The 25,623-nt window shown below is 40.7% G+C and overlaps 2 protein-coding genes across 3 annotated transcripts; one reads left to right on the top strand and one right to left on the bottom strand.

Annotated features, from left to right (window-relative positions):
- Positions 1–149: 149 nt before the first annotated feature.
- On the bottom strand, positions 150–10,773 carry LOC143107731 (protein mono-ADP-ribosyltransferase PARP12-like). Its single transcript, XM_076271513.1, has 11 exons — positions 10,392–10,773; positions 10,092–10,227; positions 6,525–6,798; positions 6,187–6,333; positions 5,635–5,936; positions 4,924–5,044; positions 3,554–3,641; positions 3,167–3,251; positions 2,637–2,767; positions 2,251–2,402; positions 150–1,813 (listed from the first exon to the last, which is right to left on the bottom strand). The coding sequence occupies exons 1-11, from the start codon at positions 10,691–10,693 to the stop codon at positions 1,458–1,460; spliced, it is 2,094 nt and encodes a 697-aa protein (XP_076127628.1). The 5' UTR covers positions 10,694–10,773; the 3' UTR covers positions 150–1,457.
- A 2,970-nt stretch (positions 10,774–13,743) lies between these two features.
- On the top strand, positions 13,744–24,951 carry LOC143107705 (fatty acid 2-hydroxylase-like). Of its 2 annotated transcripts, XM_076271511.1 has the most exons (7): positions 13,744–14,300; positions 18,950–19,018; positions 20,408–20,550; positions 20,877–20,956; positions 21,453–21,622; positions 22,150–22,402; positions 24,789–24,951. In XM_076271511.1, the coding sequence occupies exons 2-7, from the start codon at positions 18,953–18,955 to the stop codon at positions 24,893–24,895; spliced, it is 819 nt and encodes a 272-aa protein (XP_076127626.1). In that variant the 5' UTR covers positions 13,744–14,300; positions 18,950–18,952; the 3' UTR covers positions 24,896–24,951. The 2 variants fall into 2 exon arrangements, with proteins under 2 accessions (XP_076127626.1, XP_076127625.1); XM_076271510.1 differs by lacking the exons at positions 13,744–14,300; positions 24,789–24,951 and adding an exon at positions 17,397–17,970 and having other exon boundaries at positions 22,150–22,825.
- The last annotated feature ends 672 nt before the right edge of the window (positions 24,952–25,623 follow it).

The raw sequence follows: 25,623 nt of genomic DNA, 5'->3' as shown, positions 1-25,623 counted from the left end.
GCTGAATTGTTCAATAAAGCATTTAAAAATAAAAAGAACCGCCGGATACTGATTTCTTATTCACATAAAATGTATAGCCTACTTATAGGGCCTACTCACATTTTCTTGATCGCAAGTTGAAATTGAACAGAAGTCATACAACCAGAAGAAACAGTTTGCTGCCCTTTATTTACGCAAGCTTGTGTTGGAAACAGAGATAGCCTAGTCAACCACAACCATACCGAGACATAGACAAGATTAATATAGGATTGTAAGTGATATGATGATAATTATGATCATATCAGCATATTTCACATAAGAAAGGATTTTCACGTCCATGAGTAGCCTGCTTTCACCACTTACACTTCTTTTCACTTGTGAAGAGGAGCCAGACTAGTATCAGAGACTTTCTAATGAAGAGACACCGCACTCAAAAAATCCTCTATGTAAATGGATGGGGTTAGTTTGTAACGCCAATATGGCAGTTGTCTACACATATCCCACCCCTTCCGCGGCAATACATTGAGCCAGTCATGTGGTGTGTTGTGAATACATGGAGCCAATCATGTGGTGTGAAGACATTGTGCCAATCAAGTGTTGTGATCTCGCAGCTGGAGCAAGGTTGGTGTAGTGAAGCCTTGCTCACGCGCATTTCTGCCGAAATAGATGCCCGATAAGTCCCCAAAAAGCGTTGCAAAATGGCCGCCGAGTGGAGGGACTTGCCTAAAAGGACATTTCTAGTATCTCAATGAGCAATTGAGCAGAGATACTAGGCCAGGCTAATGAGGGCCCTCCTGGCACAACACAAAACCGTCATCAGAGCTGTGAGTTCAGTTTTTCCTCTATATAAGTTCATAGATCCCAAAAGGGTGGTAGGGTTTGCCCCTGTGTATAAGAAAAAACAGTCAAGAAAACACTTTCTGTGATCCTTCAATATGGGCTTCAGTCAAAAGTCCATAATGACAGAGGTCACTCAGTAGCCTATACAGCATAGCCACCAGGTGGCTGATGTTTAGCGGCTACAGAATGTTTTCCTGTACCTCTTTACTGTACAATCTGAGAAATGATGTGAGCACTTGCATAGATCAGTAGTAGCTTATCTCCATGATAGAGGAGACTGCGGTAAAAGTTGATCCAGTTTAGTCTACAATCAGCACTTCCATCTGATTGAAGCATTAAATCAATAATTAAATATCTTAAAAACATCTACAATAAACATGTTTTTTTCAGTGCTGTTAATTTCATGCTGTTTTCATAAGTGTAACATAAGTGTAACAGGTTAACAGGCTTAGCCCAGTCTGTAACCCAGGAATGCTAGGGGGTCCGTTGTCAATTAAATTAAATTATTAAATTAAACAGTTCACAAGAAAAAGTATTTTTTCCTTGCAAACCGTTTATCACAGCGTCTAAGGACTTGCATCATTGGAGAGCTGAAATTGTGCGGTCTCACATGATATCTGTGCGATGACTAGACTACTTCACAAAAAATTAACCCGAGATGAGGGCATTTGTAAGTGTCGAAAAAGATTTGTGGTTTTTAAAAAAGGATTTGTGGGTTGAGCCCCCAAACCCACCCCCTCGCTCTGGTACTCAATAACAAACTCTGGGTAAATCTGATATTTCTCAAAGATGACAAAAATAGCAGGATTGCTGATGTTGTCCACACAGCTGTCGTAGAGGTGCTTGCCAGTTCCTTTAGCCGGAGGGCGCACGTAACTACTGCTGCCTCGGCTGAATTCTCCCACCAACACCCGAGCCACAAACATGGTATTGATGCTACTGGTGGATTTACAGTAGTTGTGTGAGTATGCAGCATCTCTGGCAAAGTAGCTTCCTACAGGTCAAAAAGAAAGAGAGAACATGATAACAAATGATTGTTTCCCAAAAACATTGTTACAAGGCTGCTTCACAGTCAAACTGCACCATGAAACTATGTATGTGGTGCAAGTGATAACATTCTTATCCATACATCAGCTCCTGCAGGACGCTTGCTTTTTGGTCTAAATACTTTTATTTCAAATATAGGTTAACTGTACAGAGTTTTGGATTTGAAGAAAACTGTGTCTTTGTTCTGCTGCCAGTCACTTTTGAAGGAAACCATGAGGAAAAGTCTAATGTAATCTGCACTGAGATTAACACGACTTAAACCTGCAACCTCTGGCATGGGAAGCAGTCATGCTAGCAGCTGATGGCAAAAGCCATGCCCTGGAGTGACATTCACACCCTGCACATCTCAGTATTCAAGCTGCAGTCTACATACTGTGCACTCACCCTTGCCGTAGAGTGTGCCGTGGACTCCGCACATCCTCCAGTCAAAGTTCTGGTCGCAGATGGCCTCCAGCAGAGAGGGGTCTGTGCCGTGAAACAGCAAGCGCTCCTCCACGGCCTTGCCCCCACTCCTCTCCATCATGGTCTCCTTCTGCCTGGGGGGGGGGGGGGGGGTTATAAGCCTGACAGTTTGAGGTAGCTAAGACTAAGACCGACAGTTAATGATAAGGTAGATAGATATGAGGTCAAATGTATGACTTCTAAGAATGACTACAAGACAACAGATTTCATCATATATGCCTTTGCGTTTGTGTGTGTGTGTGTGTGTGTGTGTGTGTGTGTGTGTGTGTGTGTGTGTGTGTGTGTATGTAAATGTATATACCACTTACCACTGAAAAACTCTCCAAAGTGATCTGTTCTGTATCCTTCTGATACTCTTAACAGTGTTGTTGGGCATTGTGTGTTTAAACAACTTCTTCACCTTCTGGAACTCATCGGAGGACTCTGAGAGAGGAACAAGCTGGAGGTACAGACAACCAGACTATGTGTCAGTGTAAGAGGTAAACCAGTAACATGCAGAAATGTACTATTTTCATTACGTTTTTTAATACGAGTTACTAGTTTAGGTATACGGTTATGTGAAGGACAAACACTAAGGGTGCAGTACTACACTCAACTCACGATTCGGTACCATTCACGACTTTAAAGGCACACTATGTCTTTATGCCTTTGCCAAACTGTGAGGGCTTTAGGAAGGAAGCATATCTTTTACATTATCCTTCACCAGGATTTCAGCAAGTTGTTCCCAGACACAAATTATAGGCTAGTAGATACAGAAATACAAAGATTACATCTGACCCACACCACGGGAGGTGATATGGATCATATGAACATCTCTCATCAGTTTGAGTTCAGCCACCTTGTAGGAGCCGCTGGGCTGAGCTGTTTTATCCCAGTGATCAGGCACATCTGCTGAGGAGGAGCTGGACGTCTCAGATGCCTCACTGGAGGAGCAATGCAGAGAATAAATTACCACAGATATGCATTACGCTAATCAATATTAACAGATATGCATTACGCTAATTAATATTAACAGTGGAATGCGAAGAGTTTTTGAAACCACAAAATCCTGACATCTAACTGCGTGTACTTGAGATGTTGTATGTCCACAGTATTGTTAACACACTGTGGTAAAATGCACTACTGTTCCCCATGAACATACTGTATATTGATCCACAAAAGCATGCAAGGAACAGGCATAATCCTCATAAGTCACCCAGTGAACACATGAGGACAACAAGGGTACCTCTTCAGCTTGCTCTGCACATCTTGAGAACAGGGTCGCCTCCGGACCTCCCTTTTGGTTTTGTATTTTTGGTTCTGCTGATACATCTCTGTAAGGGAATACATAACAAAACAAAACCTAAGTGTGACTGGTTATCATAGGCGTGCATACATAGACACTAGGTGGTGCTAAAGCACTAGGACGTTTGCCCTTTATCAACGAATTTTTTTTTTTTTTTAATTATTAATATTATTAAGATTTTACTGAGGTCGGTTTTGTTTTGAAATGATCTTTTGAAAACCTGAGCCATTTAAAAACGACTGAAACAATGCCCCGAAATGAGCCACCTCCTTGCGCCCACCCGACCAGCCTATCTCTCTTCCTTTGTCACGTGAACTCGTGCGGTCGCGCGCAGGGCACGCCAGATGCGCAGCACCTCAGTTCATTAAGCGTCTTCGGATAGCAGGCATGGTCGCTGACAGGCTGCTTCTCCCGTGCCCCATCAACCAGGTAACATACAGATCAAGCAAAATCTTACAGTTTGCCCTCTAAGCCCAACATGTAATCATTTTGTTGTGCAGTAAAATGTCTCATTCAGCACCAAACAAGCATTTTTGCCGACTGGTCACCTGATAAACTAGTTAGATGAAGCTAGATAAAGTTTTACGCTGTAGATAACGTGACGACCACATACAAATAATTTCGGTAGATTTTGCAAATTTATGTGTTAAGAAGAACGTTTTCTGTTGTAGCCTATATGTTTTGTTGGGCAACATGTATTAACACATTCATTTGTGACAGAAGAAACGGGAAGTTCCCCATTACCTGTGAAAAATGCCCATCTGCATTCATGTAATGACAACAGTCAGTAGCCCACTATAACTCCTTCTCGTACTGTTTGGTCTCTTTATTGTCTTACAGATCAAGTAAAATCATACAGTTTGCCCTCTTAAGCCCAACGTGTAATCATTTTGTTGTGCAGTAAAATGTCTCATACAGCATCAAACAACTAAGCATTTTAGCCGACTGGTCACCTGATAAAGTTTTACGCTGTAGCCCAAGTCAATGACAGATAACGTGAGGACGACCACATAGGCTACAAATAATTTCGGTAGAGTTTGCAATTGCAAATCTATGTGAAGACGAACGTTTTCTGTTGTATAGGTTTTGGCAACATAAATGAACACATTTTGGTCTCTTTATTGTCTTAATTGTATATTGATTTACTAATTGCAGCACAAGTCAAATTTCATTCAACATGTGCGTGTCATTTTTTTATAATTAAGTGTTCCACGTGCGCTAAAAAGTGCCACCTGCCCCCCAAAATGTCTGTGCACGCCACTGCTGGTTATCAACACTTTTGAACCGACCATGTGATGAGATTATTTTACCTTTCAGGTAGATTATGTACTGTTGTTCTTTTGCATCAAACGACACCTCACTGTCACCGCTGCAGAGGGAAGCCTTCTCCAGAGTTTTAGAAGTCACCGAGGACACAGCGGGCCCGTAGGCCTACATGGAGAGAGAAGTTCTGCCTAAATAGCCTGATGGGTCAATACAATATAATTTCCCCAGAATCTCCTTACATTAGTGGTGGTTAGTGAGCATCCCCCTTTACTGTAAAGCGCTTTGGATTCCTTCAAAACGCTATATAAAAGCAATGTGGTGTTATTGTTGTTATCTACAAAAATGACAGTGTCATACAGTATATGATGAACAAACTGATCACAGTGACTTGTGTCACCTCCAATAACACCTCCACCTTCAGTGCTTCAGGTGAACAGGTTGTGCGTTAACCCTTTACTTGACAGTATCGACATAAGAGTGACATGACACTGTCATGACACATGAAACCTAACCCTAATCCTAACCTCTAACCCTAATCCTATAACCCTAACCCTAACTCTAAACCTAACCCTAATCCTAACCTTAATTTGTTATGACAAAAACCGAATGTCACTTAATAACAGAAGCGTTATGTCATAAACGTTTATGATTTGTTTATGACACGTTCATGACAGTGTCATGTCACTCTTATGTCGACACTGTCAAGTAAAGTGTAACCGTTTGTGCTATAAAGTGTAGCCACTGTAGGAACTGACCTTGACTCCGTACTCATTCCAGCCCCCCTGGTCGTCCTTCCAGTACCAGCGCCACTCGGTGGTCAGGATGAAGTGGGGCGGCTTGGTGACGGAGGACGCAGTGGACAGGCGCCGGACAGGTGAGCCTGCACAGGTCATGGTGAGGAAGTCCACGGGCCGGACCCCTGGGCTGCTGTCACTGGCTGGGTTGCAGTAGGCCTTCTCGAGCCCCTCCTGATCAGGCAGGTCTTTCCATGTCACACCATCACTGTCCAAAAGTTGCCATTTGTACGGAAGATTGTGGTGGACACGAATGCACTTATCTACAAAAAAAAATGTTAAACAAATTTCCATTACATATTTCAGCTATGCATTTTTCTATAAACACTGATAAACATTCATGAACAAATGAAAGCTTTAGTTTCTTCAAGCCTCACATATAAGCATGTAGCCTAATGTTTTTATGGCATCCATACATGTAATATTATGAAGCACATCAGGTACAGTAGATCACACATTACTCATTACTACATTTCTAAATGTCTCACTGCAATTGACAGCCCATGGTAGCACCTTTGAAGCTACATCCTCTGTGGATGAAGAACAGGCAGATTTCATTGTGGTCTGCTTCACTGATGGAGGTGCCTGAAGGCTGTCGTGAGCGCTCTTTTACAGCAGGTAGCTCAGATGGGAGCTTTGGTCTTGGGGACGATTTGGTAACTAAAAAAGAAATCAAGATTACATCTATGTATTTATCACAGTAGACTTTTTAACATGGTAATATGTATTGTAATATGTACCACATATTCTCTAATTCTAATTTCATTACAAATAATTATATTTCAGACTAAGTTTTTTATTTGTTCTAACTTATGTTTACCTGCAGCAATACACAAATAAATGTTACTCACCTTGTTTAGTAATTTTCATGGAGACTGGCCTCTTTCCACTGAGGAGCAGCCGGTTCTTGTAGATCAGCTGAATATGGCGGATGTTCTCTGGACTGAGGCCTCTGCCGTTCAGGATCTTCATGCTGTTGGCGTCAAACGTGTGTGCTCTCTTACAAGCGGCCCCAAACTTGCAGTTTCCCAAGAGGAAGTGCTGGCACACGTGCAGACTGGTGCAGGTGGACTTGAATCTGCAGGAGCCATGTTCCCCATTGCCCTTGTTGTAATGACCGCAGATCTATAAATGCAAGAAGAGATGCAAGAAAATCAACATTATCAGAAACACCATGATGGATATAATCAAATTTATTATGATGTACAGTACACAGGTCCTAGATGATATGCTAGAGTCTGTGGACCCAGCTGTTTCTATTTCCTGAGTCTGGGCACACTAGTAACACAGTGTACTTGGGGTCTGGGCACACTAGTAACACAGTATACTTGGGGTCTGGGCACACTAGTAACACAGTATACTTGTCCTGAGTCTGGGCACACTAGTAACACAGTATACTTGTCCTGAGTCTGTGCACACTAGTAACACAGTATACTTGTCCTGAGTCTGGGCACACTAGTAACACAGTATACTTGGGGTCTGGGCACACTAGTAACACAGTATACTTGGGGTCTGGGCACACTAGTAACACAGTATACTTGTCCTGAGTCTGTGCACACTAGTAACACAGTATACTTGGGGTCTGGGCACACTAGTAACACAGTATACTTGTCCTGAGTCTGGGCACACTAGTAACACAGTATACTTGGGGTCTGGGCACACTAGTAACACAGTATACTTGTCCTGAGTCTGTGCACACTAGTAACATAGTATACTTGGGGTTTGGGCACACTAGTAACACAGTATACTTCGGGTCTGGGCACACTAGTAACACAGTATACTTGGGGTCTGGGCACACTATACTTGGGGTCTGGGCACACTAGTAACACAGTATACTTGGGGTTTGGGCACACTAGTAACACAGTATACTTGTCCTGAGTCTGTGCACACTAGTAACACAGTATACTTGGGGTCTGGGCACACTAGTAACACAGTATACTTGTCCTGAGTCTGTGCACACTAGTAACATAGTATACTTGGGGTTTGGGCACACTAGTATCACAGTATAATTGTCCTGAGTCTGTGCACACTAGTAACATAGTATACTTGGGGTTTGGGCACACTAGTAACACAGTATACTTGTCCTGAGTCTGGGCACACTAGTAACACAGTATACTTGGGGTCTGGGCACACTAGTAACACAGTATACTTGTCCTGAGTCTGTGCACACTAGTAACACAGTGTACTTGGGGTCTGGGCACACTAGTAACACAGTATACTTGGGGTCTGGGCACACTAGTAACACAGTATACTTGTCCTGAGTCTGGGCACACTAGTAACACAGTATACTTGTCCTGAGTCTGTGCACACTAGTAACACAGTATACTTGTCCTGAGTCTGGGCACACTAGTAACACAGTATACTTGGGGTCTGGGCACACTAGTAACACAGTATACTTGGGGTCTGGGCACACTAGTAACACAGTATACTTGTCCTGAGTCTGTGCACACTAGTAACACAGTATACTTGGGGTCTGGGCACACTAGTAACACAGTATACTTGTCCTGAGTCTGGGCACACTAGTAACACAGTATACTTGGGGTCTGGGCACACTAGTAACACAGTATACTTGTCCTGAGTCTGTGCACACTAGTAACATAGTATACTTGGGGTTTGGGCACACTAGTAACACAGTATACTTCGGGTCTGGGCACACTAGTAACACAGTATACTTGGGGTCTGGGCACACTATACTTGGGGTCTGGGCACACTAGTAACACAGTATACTTGGGGTTTGGGCACACTAGTAACACAGTATACTTGTCCTGAGTCTGTGCACACTAGTAACACAGTATACTTGGGGTCTGGGCACACTAGTAACACAGTATACTTGTCCTGAGTCTGTGCACACTAGTAACATAGTATACTTGGGGTTTGGGCACACTAGTATCACAGTATAATTGTCCTGAGTCTGTGCACACTAGTAACATAGTATACTTGGGGTTTGGGCACACTAGTAACACAGTATACTTGTCCTGAGTCTGGGCACACTAGTAACACAGTATACTTGGGGTCTGGGCACACTAGTAACACAGTATACTTGTCCTGAGTCTGTGCACACTAGTAACATAGTATACTTGGGGTTTGGGCACACTAGTAACACAGTATACTTGTCCTGAGTCTGGGCACACTAGTAACATAGTATATTTGGGGTTTGGGCACACTAGTAACACAGTATACTTGTCCTGAGTCTGGGCACACTAGTAACACAGTATACTTGTCCTGAGTCTGGGCACACTAGTAACACAGTATACTTGGGGTCTGGGCACACTAGTAACACAGTATACTTGGGGTTTGGGCACACTAGTAACACAGTATACTTGTCCTGAGTCTGTGCACACTAGTAACACAGTATACTTGGGGTCTGGGGTTGGGGGCTGTGCGGGGGGTGGGGGCATGGGGACGGGTGAAGGTTTGGAAGTGGAATGTGGAATGTGGAATCTGTTCATTTCATTTTTTTTTAATGAAACTTCATTTTCATTTAATTTCATTTATTTATTTATAAGGACAATACACATTCATTAATATTTCTGTAAATGTGCCAGTGTTAGCCAGCCGGCTCATTTTCAACTGTAGTCCTTTGGCAAGTTCTTGTGAAAATCAATTGACTTGGCCAGATGTTCTTAGATGCAAAGTTAGTAAGCGGTAGGTCAGTGATCTTTGGATGAATATTGATATAATAAATGACAGCAGATTTAAGGAATGAAACATTCTATGATGGTACAGTGTTCTGCAAATTAATTTCTTGTTTTTTTTCTTCAAACTTTTCCAGGGCAGTACCATTATGCAAACATTTGCATATTTAATTTTACAAGCAATAAGCAAGGTTAGACTATAATGGTATTGGGGTGGCAGTTACAATTATGAAAACGTTGGACTGCTGTAACTTGACACTGACTCAAATGTTTGGTGAATTCCTAATTTAGTCATGTACTGTAACTGCCCTGAAGAAGTCTTGGAGAATATACTGTATTGAAATTCATTTATTGGAAACAGTACTTGGCATGGAGGGTATCTACAGTATCTCTAGCCTTTTGCCCTCTGACCTTCTTACTTTTTAGCCACCTTGTTTCTTTCTAATCTACAGCGCCAAGACAGTGCACAAACACCAAACGTTTTTTTTTCCTTTTAGCCCCAACACTATAAAGACAGCTACAGGACTGTGACAAGAATTTCACATACAAAAAAGCACCAGATTATACATTTATACATTTTGATTTTGAAATCAAATGTTGTTTATTTGAAATCAAATTGTTTATTTGGTTCACAAGAGTCATCTCTTGTGAACCAAATAAACAATTGCTCATCAGGCGCAGCTAAAAGAGTGAAACAGTGTTTTTCTTAATACCACAGAAATCAAAGCAGCCTGGGTTATGTAATAGTCATATAATCATGTGGATGTTGGTTACAGTACGCACCTCTGGCAGCAGGTACGCATCGTTCTGTAGAAGTAGGGAACACAACTCCCCAACACTGAGATCACTCAGACCTGTCTTCCGCAGAAGTGACCTGTTTGTCTGGGAGTCCAGGCTGTGTGGATTTTTGCATTTGTCCCTATAGAATGAAATACAAAGGCGAACGGTTTTTGTAAACAGAGATCTGGTGAAACTTTCGGAGGAATCAAACCAAATTAAAAAGCACCGTCATTATGAGAAACTAGGTTGTAGCCTATGCTACCCCAGAGAGAGAGAGAGAGAGAGAGAGAGACTGTAACTTACCCGAATCGACAATTCCCACAGACAAAATATCTACACAAATGTAGGAAATCGTCACAGTCAAGACATTTCTGGGATTGGCAAACTCGTATAGCCGTTTTAGCGATTACCAGCCTATTAGGATCGGCAGAGTTATCTTCACCATGAACCAAGAGAAATTTACTTTCGTCCAAGAGTTCCCTTAACAAGACATGTTCTGCGACTGCTGTTTTTCGACGAAGAATTTGCTTAAGCTGCCTGAACTTTAAGCCCCCTTGATTTTGACAGAGGATGGTCAAAACAGAGGAAGCGATCGAAGATGACATTTTTACTGCTGTCTATCAGTCTGATAACTAACTAACCAGCGCCCTATGGGATGGTCTATTTACTCAGTCTTCCCTTTCATTTGAAACGAAAGCGAAACTCAGCATTGATGTCTATTGAAGGTGAAAGCTATGCGCCATAGTGCGCAAAAATAGCGCCACTCATAACAATTTAGCATTATGCCCGATAATATTGTGTTAACATTACGTGTTATTCATTATTCATTCAACGTTGAGATGTGGGAAAACTCGTGGTTTCACTTTCATCAAGGGAAAACAGTGCTGTTGCATTGCGACATGTTCGCTCGTTCGTTTGAAATCTCTGATTGACCACCTGTTCGAGGGATTTGGTTTGGAGTCACTAGGTCATATGGCTTGGGAGGTATTGAAAAAAGGAGTCTGTTTCTTATATGAAATAATGTATTTTCTTTTAAAAATTCATATAAAATACAGCGTGCACATAGTCGCTATAAAAAGAGGTATGTCGATGAGTCCCATAGGATAACTATTCTGCATTGGTTTGGAGGGGGTCATCCCTATGTTCCCCGGGTCCTATGTTCCCGGGTCCTATCCCTATGTTCCCCGGGTCCTATGTTCCCCGCTACCGGGGAACATAGGACCCTTTTTTGAAAAAAGGGTCCTATGTTCCCCGCTGCTTCCAAGTAGACTGCAGCCGCACGGCAAGGCGCGGGTTGTTGCTCCGTGCCCACACTTTGTTTGTGATGAGGGAAGGAGAGGGGGCGCCGCGAACTGAAGTTCTTTGCACAGAGGCGCAGTACGGAGCCAAGTGTGATATAGTCACGTTTAATTTATTTAATTGTAACAGAGAGTGGCGTGAGAGTGGTGAATTTCATCAAAATCCGGCCCTTAAAAGCGCGTCTATTCTCCACACTTTGCGAAGAGATGGTAACTGACCAAAAGGCTGTACTGTTTCACAGCGAGGCAAGGTGGCTTTCCCGAGGTAAAGTGCTGTCGCGCGTGTTTGAGCTCCGAGTCGCCTCTTCTTGGAGGAAGAGCGCATGTTTGAATCTGCAAGCACGTTCACTAATGAACATTTCTTGACGAAGCTGGCCTATCTTAGCGATATATTTGATATATCTTAGCGATACATTTGAGTTAAATGTCCAGTTACAAGGCAAAGACAAGCACCTACCTCACCTAGCAAATAACATTACTGCATTCACCAAAAAAACTTGAGTATGGGACAGGCGCCTCGATCGCGACAGTATTATGCCTTTGAGATTTCTGAGCGAAATCGCTGAAACGTCTGATTGGGAGGCACTCTTGTGATCCCATGTATTAAACAGTAGGCCTACATCACATCCCTGCAAAGTTTATTTCAAAAATATTTCCCAACCAGCAGTGCTCAGTGTGACTGGATTATGGATCCACTTAATGGAAAACAGAAATATGTGTGTTATATATTTATTTATTATTATATCTGTAGCACCAGCTGATTTTAACTTTGTTGAAGAGGATATATTTAGAACTTGTCATTATTTCAATAAATTTGACAATTTTAAGCTTGACCTACCACTTTCTTAGAGCGATGAGGGACAGGTGGGGCTCGAGAATGCCCCCTCAAAGTGGGGAATGAAAGAAAAAGTTTGAGAACCACTGATCTAGTTTGTTAAACTACCACAGTCACGAGTTCAGTCCCAATCTTCTCATTGTCTTTGCACTTGGCATGTCATTGTTGATTCTTACTGTACAAGAGGTGAAGGAGGTGATCTAAAATAGCCTTTGGTTGAGCTGTCGGAAGAATGGGATTAATTTTAAAGAGATATCAAACTATACTGGGCTGCAGACCCAAAGGGACATTTTTGGATTATTGACGAGTCAGACCAAAGGGGCTTCGGAGCAACGCGCAGTCCCCCCTGCAGCGTGCCAGCGAACGGAAAAATGAACAAAACAAACCAATTAAATATCAACTTAAAAAGGCATGTAGTTGTAGCGTTTCTTCTGTGAGAGGTGCAGCTCGTGTGTGTTGCTGTCCTCAATTTAGTGCTGAAGCGGACAATGCGAAGTTACCTAGAATGTTAACTTTGAACTCGTTATATTCAGTAAAGAAGCACTACACAAGTAAAACCATTGTAGGCCTATGTTATAAAAAAAAATCTTTATCTATTCTTTTACTCCGCTATACTCAACGTGGAAGTTAGGAAAATCGCCCTTCTGGCTTGTGTCAATATTGCACCGTGCGCATATCTGTAGGTCTACCTGGTGTGCTACGCCAACAACATTGACAGAAAAATACACTTTGCTACCGTTTGTGCACGAAATGTGCACTCGCAAGCATATCCCATGCAATTTCCGTGGTCAGATACAAGGCGGGGAACATAGGACCCTTTTCTACAAAAAGGGTCCTATGTTCCCCGGTCCCTTACAAATAGCGGGGAACATAGAACCCGGGGAACATAGGCTCCCGGTTTGGAGTCACTAGGTCATATGGCTTGGGGGGTATTGGAAAAAAGGAGACCATTCCTTGTGGGAAATAATGTATTTTCTTTAAAATATTCATATAAAATACAGTGTGCAGTGACTATGAAAAGAGGTGTGTCTGATGAGTCCCATATAGGATAAATATTCTGCATTGGTTTGGAGTCACTAGGTCACATGATGTCAAAGCTATTGACAAAAAAGACTAAGAAGGTAATTCAGAAGGTACTTTATAGACGGTCCCTAAGTAGGTCGGCTGGGAGTAAGTAGACAGGTAATCTGTTTGTACAGTGTCTGCAAACACGGGGTGAAACCGGCCGCATTAAAAAAAAAATATCTGTCCAATATCCGAATATCAAATATCAAACTAACTTCACCTCGGTAGTTAACCGACAAGAGTGGCAATGTGACAGAACAACCCCACTTAAACTTTTTTTACCGCTAGTCTATAGTCTAATCACTCCGCATTGCATTTATCCAATACGAACATACATTCATTAAAAGAGCAGCATTTCCATAGGTTTTCTAGCTGGCAGATAGATCGTACATGAGCTCAGCCATACAGCATACTACAAACTGAAAGTAAAAGTAGCATAAACGATGCGGAAGATGCATCTACGTCGTCGATAGTAAAGGAAAGAATGGCTACTTGGAGATATAAACGATAGGCCTGCGCTCATGTTGCTTTTTAGTGTTTGATTAATTTAAAACGTTTGAATGAATTGAATTGAGTGCAGATTGTGTAGGCTAGTTTGTCTTAAATGTCGAAGAGATTGCAACCTAATATTTTATCTGTAGCTCCAACTTAGACCTATCCAGTGTTGGGGAGTAACGGAATACATGTACCGGCGTTACGTATTCAGAATACAAATTATGAGTAACTGTATTCCGATACAGTTACAAGTTAAATAGTTGGTATTTAGAATACAGTTACATTGTTGAAATCAATGGATTACATGACGATACTTATCTGTTTCATAAGTTTGTTCACTCTCTAAATAAATTAAGGCAACTCCATTTCCCAGAAGCTCCTGAAAGCTATGATGAAATTGTTTACATGTTTAAATCCAAGCCCTGCCGTCTTGCACTAGCCTCAAAACGCAGCCAGCGCGCATTATGGAAGCGTCATCGGAGACCCTGAAATTACTGTTTGCACAGCAAATTGAGTAAAGTAAGTGGAGCTAACTCCTGTTCCTCACTGATCGTGGTTCCTGATGTCTGTTCAAAGGATATTTTCCCAAGTATTAATAGCTCAGGCTACTTCGGCCAATTGGTTACACAAAGCCTAGTTCACGTGTTGATTTAGACCTAGGCTACAATAAAACCAATCTCTAAAATAGGCACGGCATTCTAAGTTTTTTATTCTAACTTAAAATAGCTTTAGCCTATAGATTATTATTTTTTCTAGATCTACATTTACGTTTTAAAATGAATTATATGGTGCAGCCTCTGAAGAATTATTCTTGCGAGTAGGCCTAGCATATTTTAACGTGCGGTTTTTGATTGTCATTACGCGATCACGTTCATTTTGAGAGCACTGATATACAGTAGCCTAGCCCATAGTGTTTACATTTACAGGTCATTTGCGTTCCACCTGTCATATGCGCCCCTCACTTGTAGCCTACTGGGTTGATGCCACCGAAAAATCTCACAGGCACACCTTAATTAAGGTTGACTGAGTACAGTTGAGACATGTGTACAATTGAGACACCTTAAATATCTTGCTTGCACAGCAAGCCCAAGTTGTGATTTTTGCTATGCACATGCGTATTAGTTTTGATCATGGAAAATTTGAACGACACAAGTATCTCCCATCCAAGGATATCGGCAAATGTTTTTTTTCCAAAGTAAGAATTTCACTTCACCATGCACCTTCGACAATGAATAGTTCATTACACTTATGTTACTGTTAAACGTAACTGGTATCATTACAAACATTATTCTGTGTCCTAAAAACTGGCATATTTTATTGCATTGTGTCATGTAAGGTCGTTCTAGAGAAATGTGTGAGGTGGTCAGCGGGGGACAATTGAGACACACATTAGATCGATAATTTTTGGCTACGCCCTTAAAGTAGCCTATTTATTTGTTTATTTTAATTAGCCTAGTCGCCTGCTGTAGTTTTAATGGTCACCTTGCTATTTTAAAGTTGTATCAGGTAGCTTAGTTGTGGGCCTAACACTTCAGCCATTTGGAACAGAATAGGCCTGTTAAACTCGATTCCTTTTAAGGATCCGGGTTATTCTGAGTCACTCACTAAACTGATCCGGGTTGAACGAGTCACTTGAGTCACTTGAGTCAGTATTGCTAAATCGCAAAGAAATTCAGTCCTACGTTCAAGCAGTGCAGTGGGGTACTTCATTTCGTTAAGTGCCTTCTCATGTTGGATGTGGATCCTCCATGATTTGAAACCAGGTTTTTGCAGTACTTGCATTTAGCCTAAGAGTTTTGGTCTCCTGGTCAAAGTGCATCCACACATTGTTCATCTTTTTGGTGCTCATGTTCAGAAACTTTGATCTTATTGACAGGGAGGGTAGCCTATATTATAATAATTAATTATTTGTTGTTGTTTTGTTAACAATAGAAAATTTGCCTAGGTCTAATGCTACTCTGCTACAATGTTTATTACCACTACTATATACTAATAGTAGGCTACTAGGAATCTATTCTAATAGGTATTATAGGCAGCTAATACTAGGCAACTAATATTATTAGCCTATTAATCATAGCTATACATATATCATGTTAGGTAGACTAATATAATATCATATATAATATAATATAATATAACATAATATAATATAATATAAAATAGCCTAATATAATAGCATCAAAACCTCCACCCACTCACGGGAAAGAAAGCAGTTTGAGCCAGACTGTTTATTTATTGTCTTAGCCTAAGCAATTGACTTTCAATGTAGACATAGAAACAGGAACATAGAAATGCCCTGCAGTGACTAAATTATTATTATTATTATTATTATTATTATTATTATTATTATTATTACTACTACTACTATACTACTATTCTCATTAGGCCTATTATTATTATCACCTTGACACAAGTAGAAACTAGGCTACTTGCTCGTCTACAGATCCACTCATGACAACTAGCCGGCTGATTCGGCTGACTCGCACTCATAACAACAACGTAACCGGCCCGCTTGGCTGATCCACTGGCTAGCCTACTCTCCATACAGAGCTTGCAATGTTTCAGACTGTCTTCGCGACCTAATTGCATTTTAAAGTAGGCTATGCGTGCAGAATATATGTTATTTCAGAAGTGAACGCATGGCTTTTGTTGTGGATTTTCTTTTAACCTTAACGAGGAGTTACTCGCTCCTCTAAAGATCCACTCATGACAACGTAGCCGGCTGATTCGGCTGACTCGCACTCATAACAATGTAACCGGCCCGTCCTGCAGATCCAACTGACCCGGCTAGCCTGAGCAGCTCCATACAGAGCTTGCAATGTTTCGTACTGTCTTCACGACCTAATTGCATTTAAAAGTAGGCTATGCCTACGTGTAGAACATTGTATGTTATTTCAGAAGTGAAAGAATGGCTTTTGTTGTGGATTTGCTTTTCACCTTGACAAGGAGTTACTCGCTCGTCTACTGATCCACTCATGACAACGTATCCGGCTGATTCGGCTGACTCGCACTCATAACGTAACCGCCCGGCCCAGCGATCCGACTAACCCGGGTATACAAAGCAGCTCCATTAAGAGCGTGCAATGTTTCGGACTGTCTGCGCGACCTAATTGCATTTTAATATGCTACACATCTATACACCAAATCTAAAGTATGCCTAGGCTACATGCAGAACATTGAATGTTATTTAAGAGGTGAAGAATGGCTTTTGTTGTGGAATTGATTTTCACTTTGAGGAGGAGCTACTCGCTCGTCTACAGCCACTCATGACAACGTAGCCGTAGCCGACTCGTACTCATGTAGCCTAACCGGCCGGCTGATCCGACTAACCCGGCTCTGCGGGAAGTTAACCAGTTATCTCAGACTGCCTGCTCACTCAGTCGCTTGAGTTGATTTGTGGAGTTGTGGTTATCCTACTTACGAAATGGTTACATTTTTGGCAGATATGATGGCTAGTAGGCTAGCTAATGTTGCAAGAGGTTTGTGTGTGGCGCTGTTTATCGTTTTAGATTGAATTGTAGTAGGACTCAACTGATCCGAGTTAATGATACTAGAGACTCGCGACTCGTGGGTTAATTTAAAGATACGGGTGAAAGATCCGAGTGAATCACGACTCAAACAGGCGTAGAACAGAAGAACACACCAGAATAGGCCTGTTTAGTAGTAGGCCTAAGCAGGATTTGATGGCCGCATTCCTACACTTATAAAATGCAATTCAATGCGGAAGTAATCTAAGTATTCAGAATACGTTACTCAGATTGAGTAACGTAACGGAATACGTTACAGATTACATTTTTGGGCATGTACCCTGTATTCTGTAACGGAATACATTTTGAAAGTAACCCTCCCAACACTGGACCTATCGAAGATGGCGGAACATCTTCCTCTTCCTCTTAAGGATTTTTTGTGTTGTAATGTTTGCGGAGGGACACTTAAGAACCCAGTATCGCTTGGTTGCAATCATAGCTTCTGTCAGATTTGTCTGTCTGATTTCTGGAAAAAACAGATTGATGAGAAATGTCCATTGTGTGAGAGAAAGTCATCTAACGAAAGACCTATCAACTTTTCGTTGAAAGAACTTGCTGACTGTTATCGACAGGACGCGACGACACAACGACACAATGTTGAAGATGAACAGTCAGATGAATGCCCAAACCCAACAATTCAGCCAGGGCATCCTAAATTACAGGTAACACATGAAAGTTAACTGAGTCCGTCACATTCTGTTAGATAATTTTGTATGCTTTGACGCAAAAAAGACAGGAGCCAGTGATCCAAAAGAACAATACAATTGTAGGCCTATTATCTTTGCAAAGAGAGAGAATGAGACAAAGCAATGGTTCGTACCCAAACTCTGACATGTTCTGCAGGCAAGCAAGCTTCTTTATATCATACAATCGGGGTTTGACAGTTAACACATGGCCTAAAACATGACATAGCCTGACCCTCAGGTCAGAGCGCATTCCGAAATTGTGACCTGAGCTTCTCTCCATTCCTCTATGGTCAATTTTAAACTTACACTTGGGCGACTCAGCATGTCTGGATATTACTGTAGCAAAAGCAGAACTATAAACAGAACACAAGGTTCATGTTCGTAGAATAAGACACTAATAAGACAATAACATACCGAACATAAGATTTATAACTAAACAAGAGTCAAAATGACAGAACAGAAGATTCATATTTATGTGAAGCCAAAACAGTAGATGTGAACTAAAACAGCATCATAAGGATGCATGTGAACTAAACTAAATCAATGTAAAACACTTAAATGTTTTAAGGCAGTGCAATAACTAAAAACATATAACTTATAGGTATTTTTAACAGTGCAATAACAATTGGCAATGCACACGTCATCCGACAAAGTTAAAATTACACACAACTTTTGGGGAGATGAGCGAATATATTCAGCTATAGCAGGCTATGTCAAAAATGTGAACATGTGAGATTCAACTAGATGACCTTTTTACACGTATCTTCTGAAACTATTCAAAACTCTCCATACTATTCTCCAAAAACAATCACTGATAAATCTAAAATGCTGATACTTGCATGGAACATTTTGAAGTGCTGTGCCTTAACACACACAAATGTTCAAGGTCTGGTTGTTGTGTGTCTGTGTGTGTGTGGTATGATTTGTCTGTATGTTGCTGTTTGTATGTAATTAGCAGATGCTGAGAAAACGGAGTACCAAGGAGGAAGGACTGACCAGAGCCGGTAGAGTTGAACTAGAAGAGGTGAGAAAAAGAGGGAGGCTGAACATGAGAATGAGGGAGTGTCATTTACACAACTCAATTGAGTTGAGGATATTTACATTCCAGAATGACAAAGCTTTGTTTTGTACAAGTAAATTCACTAATAGATGGAGACATGATGAGTGCAACTCAGATCCTAAATGAGTGTTTGAGGTTGGGTGGGGAGGGGTTCCTAATCGATAGAGTGTGTGTGTGAAGGGGGTATTGCTAGGCCTACTATAATAATAATAATAAATGAAGCAAAAACAAAGCAGAAAAATAAATATTCAAAATAGAAATATTATGGAAAGAGCAATCAAGAAAATCAATCAATATCAGACCAATAATATGCTTAAAGGCATTTTGGAAATTAGCTTATTTTGGGAGCTATAGGCTAGTTGGTTCTGCCCACCTTAATGAGCTATACTAAGCTAGGCTAACGATGTGTGTGTCAGAGTGACACTGCGGTGAGTTACTGCATGCACAGAGATGAGAAGGGTTATATGTATAATCTATCTAACTGGAGGAGACTGTGAATAAGCTAATTTCTCAAAATGTTGATTGATTGATTGATTGATTTTATTTGACCACTTAGATATAAAATATGAAACAGTACTACTCTGTGTCATACATTAAAATACATAAATAGTCAGGGATGACACGGTAAAGCCCAACGACTTATTTCCATTGTGGTCCCTGTTTGTGGGTTACTTTAAAGCAATCAGTAAAATAAACAATAATATCAATCAGTAAACAACCAACCACCAGTAAAATTAAAGTGTTAATGAAAAGCTAAAGTAACCAGGTAGATTTTTAGCTGTCACTTAAAATGTCCACTAAGCCAGCCTCTCTAATATGTTGTGGTGGGGATTCCAGAGTTTGGGAGTGCAGTCTCTGAAGGCCACCTCTCCCATTTTATTTTGATGGACCTTATAAGAGCCTGCAGCAAAGGACCTAAGACCTCGGGATGGGACGTAACACGATAACGATTCTGTGATATATGAGGGTGCCAAACCATTAAGAGCTTTGTAAACCAGGAAACTTCTAAAAGATATAGGGAGCCAAATAGTGTTGCTAAATCAGGAGTGATATGCTCTCTTTGCCTTGTTTTCGTTAGGAGTATAGCAGCAGAGTTCTGGATTAGTGTCTGGATATTTTTTGTAAGACAAGTAAAAAGAGCACTACAATAGTCCAATCTACTTGAGATGAAAGGATGAATGAATATTTCAACATTTTGGGTTAAAAATGAGTGCACTTAGGCAATGTTTCTTAGATGAAGGAAGACTGGTCACAGGTTTCCCTATTCCCCTACAGCAATACTCTCTCACTGTGTGTGTGTGTGTGTGTGTGTGTGTGTGTGTGTGTGTGTGTGTGTGTGTGTGTTTTCTCTAGGATCTAGTGGATTGGAATAAACCCCTGTCGTGGCAAGTGGGTCATCTTGGGAACAAGTATGACAAGTGGGTGCATAAGCCTGTGGACCGGCCCATTCGCCTGTTTGAGTCAGAGTTCCTGGAGGCCAGAACCAAGGCTGCATGGTATTGTTGAAATCATTCACATGTACTGACACTGTATCATGCCTCCTCCAGGCCTGAAACAATAGCTTAACGTGACAGCAGTGCAGAGCCAGGACACATAAATGATGCACTCAAGCAATAACATATACTGTGCTGTACTGTAGGCCTAACTTGCCAGTATCGGAAAATAAACCCGAGAGGATGAGTGGGTCTTGTTTTGCTGTACAGTGTTTTACTTGTTTTATTATATGTTCTCCAAAAAGTTTCCATTTACTAGTACCTAGTAAAAGTAGGTCATGGTATTTATTCTTGAAATCTTCTAAATCTGCATATTTATTTGTGTGTAGGTATTGGGTTCCAATCTTTTGGGTGCCTGTAGTCATATGTCTGACCTTATACTGCTGGACACTTCTCTCCAGGGAGTCGGGTGAGACAGGAACCCCAACACACACACACACACACACACACACACACACACACACACATTATGCTGAATACTGTACTGTTCTTTATCTACAGTATATGTATTATGTGTTATTTGTTTAATGGCTATAAAAGTAAATGCACAAATAGGCAAATTTAATCTCATAATCTCAGTCCCCAGAGTTTACTCCACAGTGGAATGGTCTTATGTTTCCCATTGACAACTCAGTAGTTTAACATTTCTTTACATACAGTGTAGTAAAAACAGTCAACATTACAGACTACAGTTGAATTCACTTGTAATAGCTATAGCCATAGCAATTCATAGCTATTGATTCAATCATGTCGATCTGATTTGAAAAAAAAAGTCTATATATTTTTTGCTGCATGAGCCATAGCTCAGATTCTCTGTCTGTGCATTGCTATAATATACATTTATCTGGTCCTTTTCTCTCTCTCTCTCCCTTTCTGTGTCCCTCTCTGTCTCTCCCATCTCTCAGACAATTCAGTGCCGATTCATAAGTATGGTGTCCCCTTGGTCTTAACTTTGGGGGGGTTATTTCTATGGTTGTTCTTGACTTACTGGATACATTTCCTCTTCCACACTCCGCTGAAGCACAATTACTACATGATCACAATTCACTTCATACTGCATGGACAACATCACAAGGTCAGAGGCATCCTATGACTCTCTCCCTCTCTCTCTCTCTCTCTCCCTCCCTCTCACTGTCTCTCTCTCTCTCTCTCCCTCTCACTGTCTCTCTCTATCTGTATCACTCTCTCAGCAGTATCCACTGTAAGCAATAGACTGCAATTAAATGTCAATTATCAACTTTACTAGTTATTACTGTACATCATTTTAAACTATAATACCTAGCTGTGGTTGAACAGATTAGACGTTTGCAGGCTGCTCTGGTCTGACTTGACCTAGTTAATTGATGGTGTCATTAAGTATTGGATCAATTAAGACGTTTACTTTTAAAAAACTCTTTGGCCTATTATACAATTCCTTCTTAATGCATTAAATGGTTTTTGACATAGACTGTATAGAACTGTCCAGTTCTATATATACAGTCTATGGTTTTTGAAAGTTCCTTGTCTAGCTCCTGTATTCATTGCCTGATGATAGATAGGTCAAGGTCATCCGTTGCATGTGAATGCTGTCTCTCCCTCTGACTTGTCCCCTCTCTTTCACAGAATCCAAATGATAATTCACGGCTAGTCTTTCCTCCTAGTATGGCCATTCTTTTGATGGGCATTCTCTACTGGGCACTGAGCTGGCTGTTGCCAGAGGTTTTGGCCTTATCCCTGTTGTTGGGGGTCATCTGTGGATATGTACTAAATGACCTGGTCCACTACTACCTGCATCATGGCTCCCCAAGTGAAGGCTCTTGGTTCTATTTCATCAGGAATTCCCACATCAAACACCATTTTGAGAATCCAGATAAAGGTGAGGAACAATTTCATGCTTATTCACAAACTGAACTGGATGCTTGTGTTGATTATTTTGTGTTTTCCTAGATGCTAAATTGTCTCTTTTAGCTGCTGATCACAGTGTGTCTGACAATGAAATATATATGTGGCATATGAAGACAATCAATACAAGTCATATTAGGGAGAGATAAATACACAATTTGTGTTTATAATAAGAATATTTAAAATAAAAATGTGGATTTGGGTTATTTGAACAAGGGACACAGCTGGGCTGTACAAAAAAAAAGCAAAACGATGGTTTCGATGTAGACGGTGGTTAAGTGAACACTCTGTGCTGTGCTGTGCTATGTGCTTTTGTACTGTAAATGTCACTACCTCTCATTGTTCAGAATAATCCAGTGCTGCAGTTTACCATGCTAACAAGCATCAACAACACCCCTATTTACAGCGGGGAAAATAAGTATTGAACACGTCAACATTTTTTTCAGTAAGTATACTTCCAGTGAGGCTATTCGCATGAAATTTTCACCGGACATTAGTATTTACTTAGGTAATCCACACATATATAAAAATCCAAACATTAATGTGTAAAAGTAGTGTTATGAGTAAAAAAGTGGAATGGCACAGGGAAAAAGTATTGAACACGCTAAGATAAAGCAGTACACAAACGCAAGGAATGGCAAGGAACAAACTGGAATCTATAAGTAGTTAGAGAAATTATCCCTCCTATCTGTGCAAATTGATATAAGCTGGGTTAGTACATACTGGTGGGCTATAAAAAGGTTTTTTGTTAACAAGGTGTCACACAAGAAACATTTCATGATGGGTAAAAGCAAAGAGCTCTCCCAAGATCTTTGCAACCTTATTGTTGCCAAACATATTAATGGAACTGGTTACAGATGCACTTCAAAACTTCAGAATCATCCAGCAAGCAGTATTGGAGCCATTATTTGCAAGTGGAAGGAACATCACTACATCATCAACTGGCCATTCACAGGATCTACTTGCATGATTTCTGACCAGGAAGTCAGAAGGATAGTCAGAAGAGTAGCCCAAGAGCCAAGGACCACTCTGAGAAAGCTCCAGAAAGATTTGGAGGCAGCAGGTACAATTGTTACAGAGAAAATCATAGGTAATGCACTCCACCGCCATGGCCTCTATGCACGCTCATCCAGCATGATTCTATTGCTGAAGAAAAACATGTCGAAGCTCGTTGAAAGTTTGCTACACAACATTTGAACAATCCTATGAAATACTGAGAGAATGTATTCTGGTTAAAAATGTAACTTTTCGGATGTCATACTACACACCATATTTGGAGGAGAAATGGCACTGTGCATCACCCTAAAAATACCCTACCAACAGTGAGGTTTGGAGGTGGTGGCATCATGGTGTGGGCTGTTTTTCATCTCATGGTACTAGCAGACTTCATACAGTTGAAGGAATGATGAATGGAGTCATTTTTTTCTGGGAGAATCTTTACATCCACCAGGATGATGAGGATGAGACATGGCTAGACCTTCCAGCAGGACAATGATCCTAACCATTCAGCAAAGGAAACTCTCAATTGGTTTCAGAGAAAGGAAATCAAGGCCCTGACTTCAATTCAATTGAACAGTTTTGGAAGTTAACTAAAGATCAGGATTTACAAGAGGGACCCCTGAAATCTTCAATATTAAAGGACTATCTGTTTAAAAGAATGGGCCAAACTCACACCAGAATACTCTGACTGATTAGTTTCATCATACAGGAAATACCTTGAAGCTGTCATTACGAATAAAGGCTTTTCCACAAAGTATTTAAGAAATTTCAGCAGGCGTGTTCAATACTTTTTTCCTGTGTCATTCCACTTTATTGCACATAACTCTACCTATGGACTTTAATGTTTGGATTTTTTTATATGAGTGGATTATCTGAGTTAATACTAATGTCCGGTGAAAATTTCATGCAAATAGCCTCATTGGAAGTATACTTACTGAAAAAAATGTTGACGTGTTCAATACTTATTTTCCCCGCTGTATGTCTACTTGTGTGTTCTGATGTGATGTGGGTTTGTGTTACTATGATATGTCTACTTGTGTGTTCTGATGTGATGTGTTTATATTAGATGGGCTTGGAAAGATATTTAAGTTATTAGGTTAAATATCACATGTTATATGTGCTGCCATGTGTCATATGTGGTAATGTGCCCACATTCCTAACTGTGGACAGGAGTGATACAACTGTGGACAGGAGTCAGGGTGATAAAAATGATGACATTACAGACTGTCTAATGTTGCTCCAGCTTTGGAATGTAAAATAACGTTATAATAAAGTGCCTTTTATTGTAGCCTTGTGTGGTATAATACTGAAGGTGAATTGTATTCTTTTGTGTTTACATTTCTTTTTATGGTATTATGAAGAGAAGAGCAGAAGCGGTCTGCTGTTCCATCTCTGCCCTGTAGATGGCTCTAGAGATCATGGTTTCTTGGAGACAGGACAGCTCACATTCCCTTATGACTGCAGGTAGTGCTACTGTACAGAGGGAAACGAGAGAGGCGGGGACAGTGTTACCTGGGCTGTTATTTATAGATATCAAGCATCTCCTGTATGTAGCGGTCATGTTTTCATTATATATTTTATTATAAGGGATCAGGTTTGATCGCCACAAAGTAAAAAGAAAGGGTAGGACCTGCTGTTCCATCTCTGCCCTGCAAATGAGATGATGGTTTCTTGGAAGCAGGGCAGGAGCTCACGTTCACTTATGCAGTGACTGCTATGACTGCCGCTAGTGCTGGTACACTGAAGTCATATTTTTTTTATCAAAGTTTTTGGTCAGCCATTCCATAGGAACGCCCAGCACATATGAAACTTGTATGACCTTGACAGCAAAAGCCCTCTATTTAAGAGAAATATTAAAGTACACAGGCTTAAAACATGCATCTTTCATACTGGGTGTAGTCACAATAAGAGTCTATGAATAAGTCTATGAATTTCAACCATGATGAGCTGGAGAATTTGCAGTCTTTTTTTATAATATACATCTACATAATAATGAAGCAGATGCAATATTTGTGTTATTCCATGTTTTTTAGAGGAAAAAAGATAATTTTTTGTCTTTATGAATAAAGTATTTTTGAACGAAATTCTAAAAGATAAAATTGTCACATGTTCTGCTAATATTAGTTTTTAAAAGGTTGTTACAGTGATTGGACGAACTCTTGAAAATGTCTCTGTGTTTTGTGTGAGCCCAGAGTG

This window comes from Alosa pseudoharengus, unplaced genomic scaffold (assembly GCF_046254945.1).
Source record: "Alosa pseudoharengus isolate Yale_2024_CS ecotype anadromous, Long Island Sound unplaced genomic scaffold, YU_APseudo_1.1 YU_APseudo_1.1_scf_10, whole genome shotgun sequence".
In the NCBI taxonomy this organism is placed as follows: domain Eukaryota; kingdom Metazoa; phylum Chordata; class Actinopteri; order Clupeiformes; family Clupeidae; genus Alosa; species Alosa pseudoharengus.
This window is presented reverse-complemented; position numbering and strand designations above follow the sequence as displayed.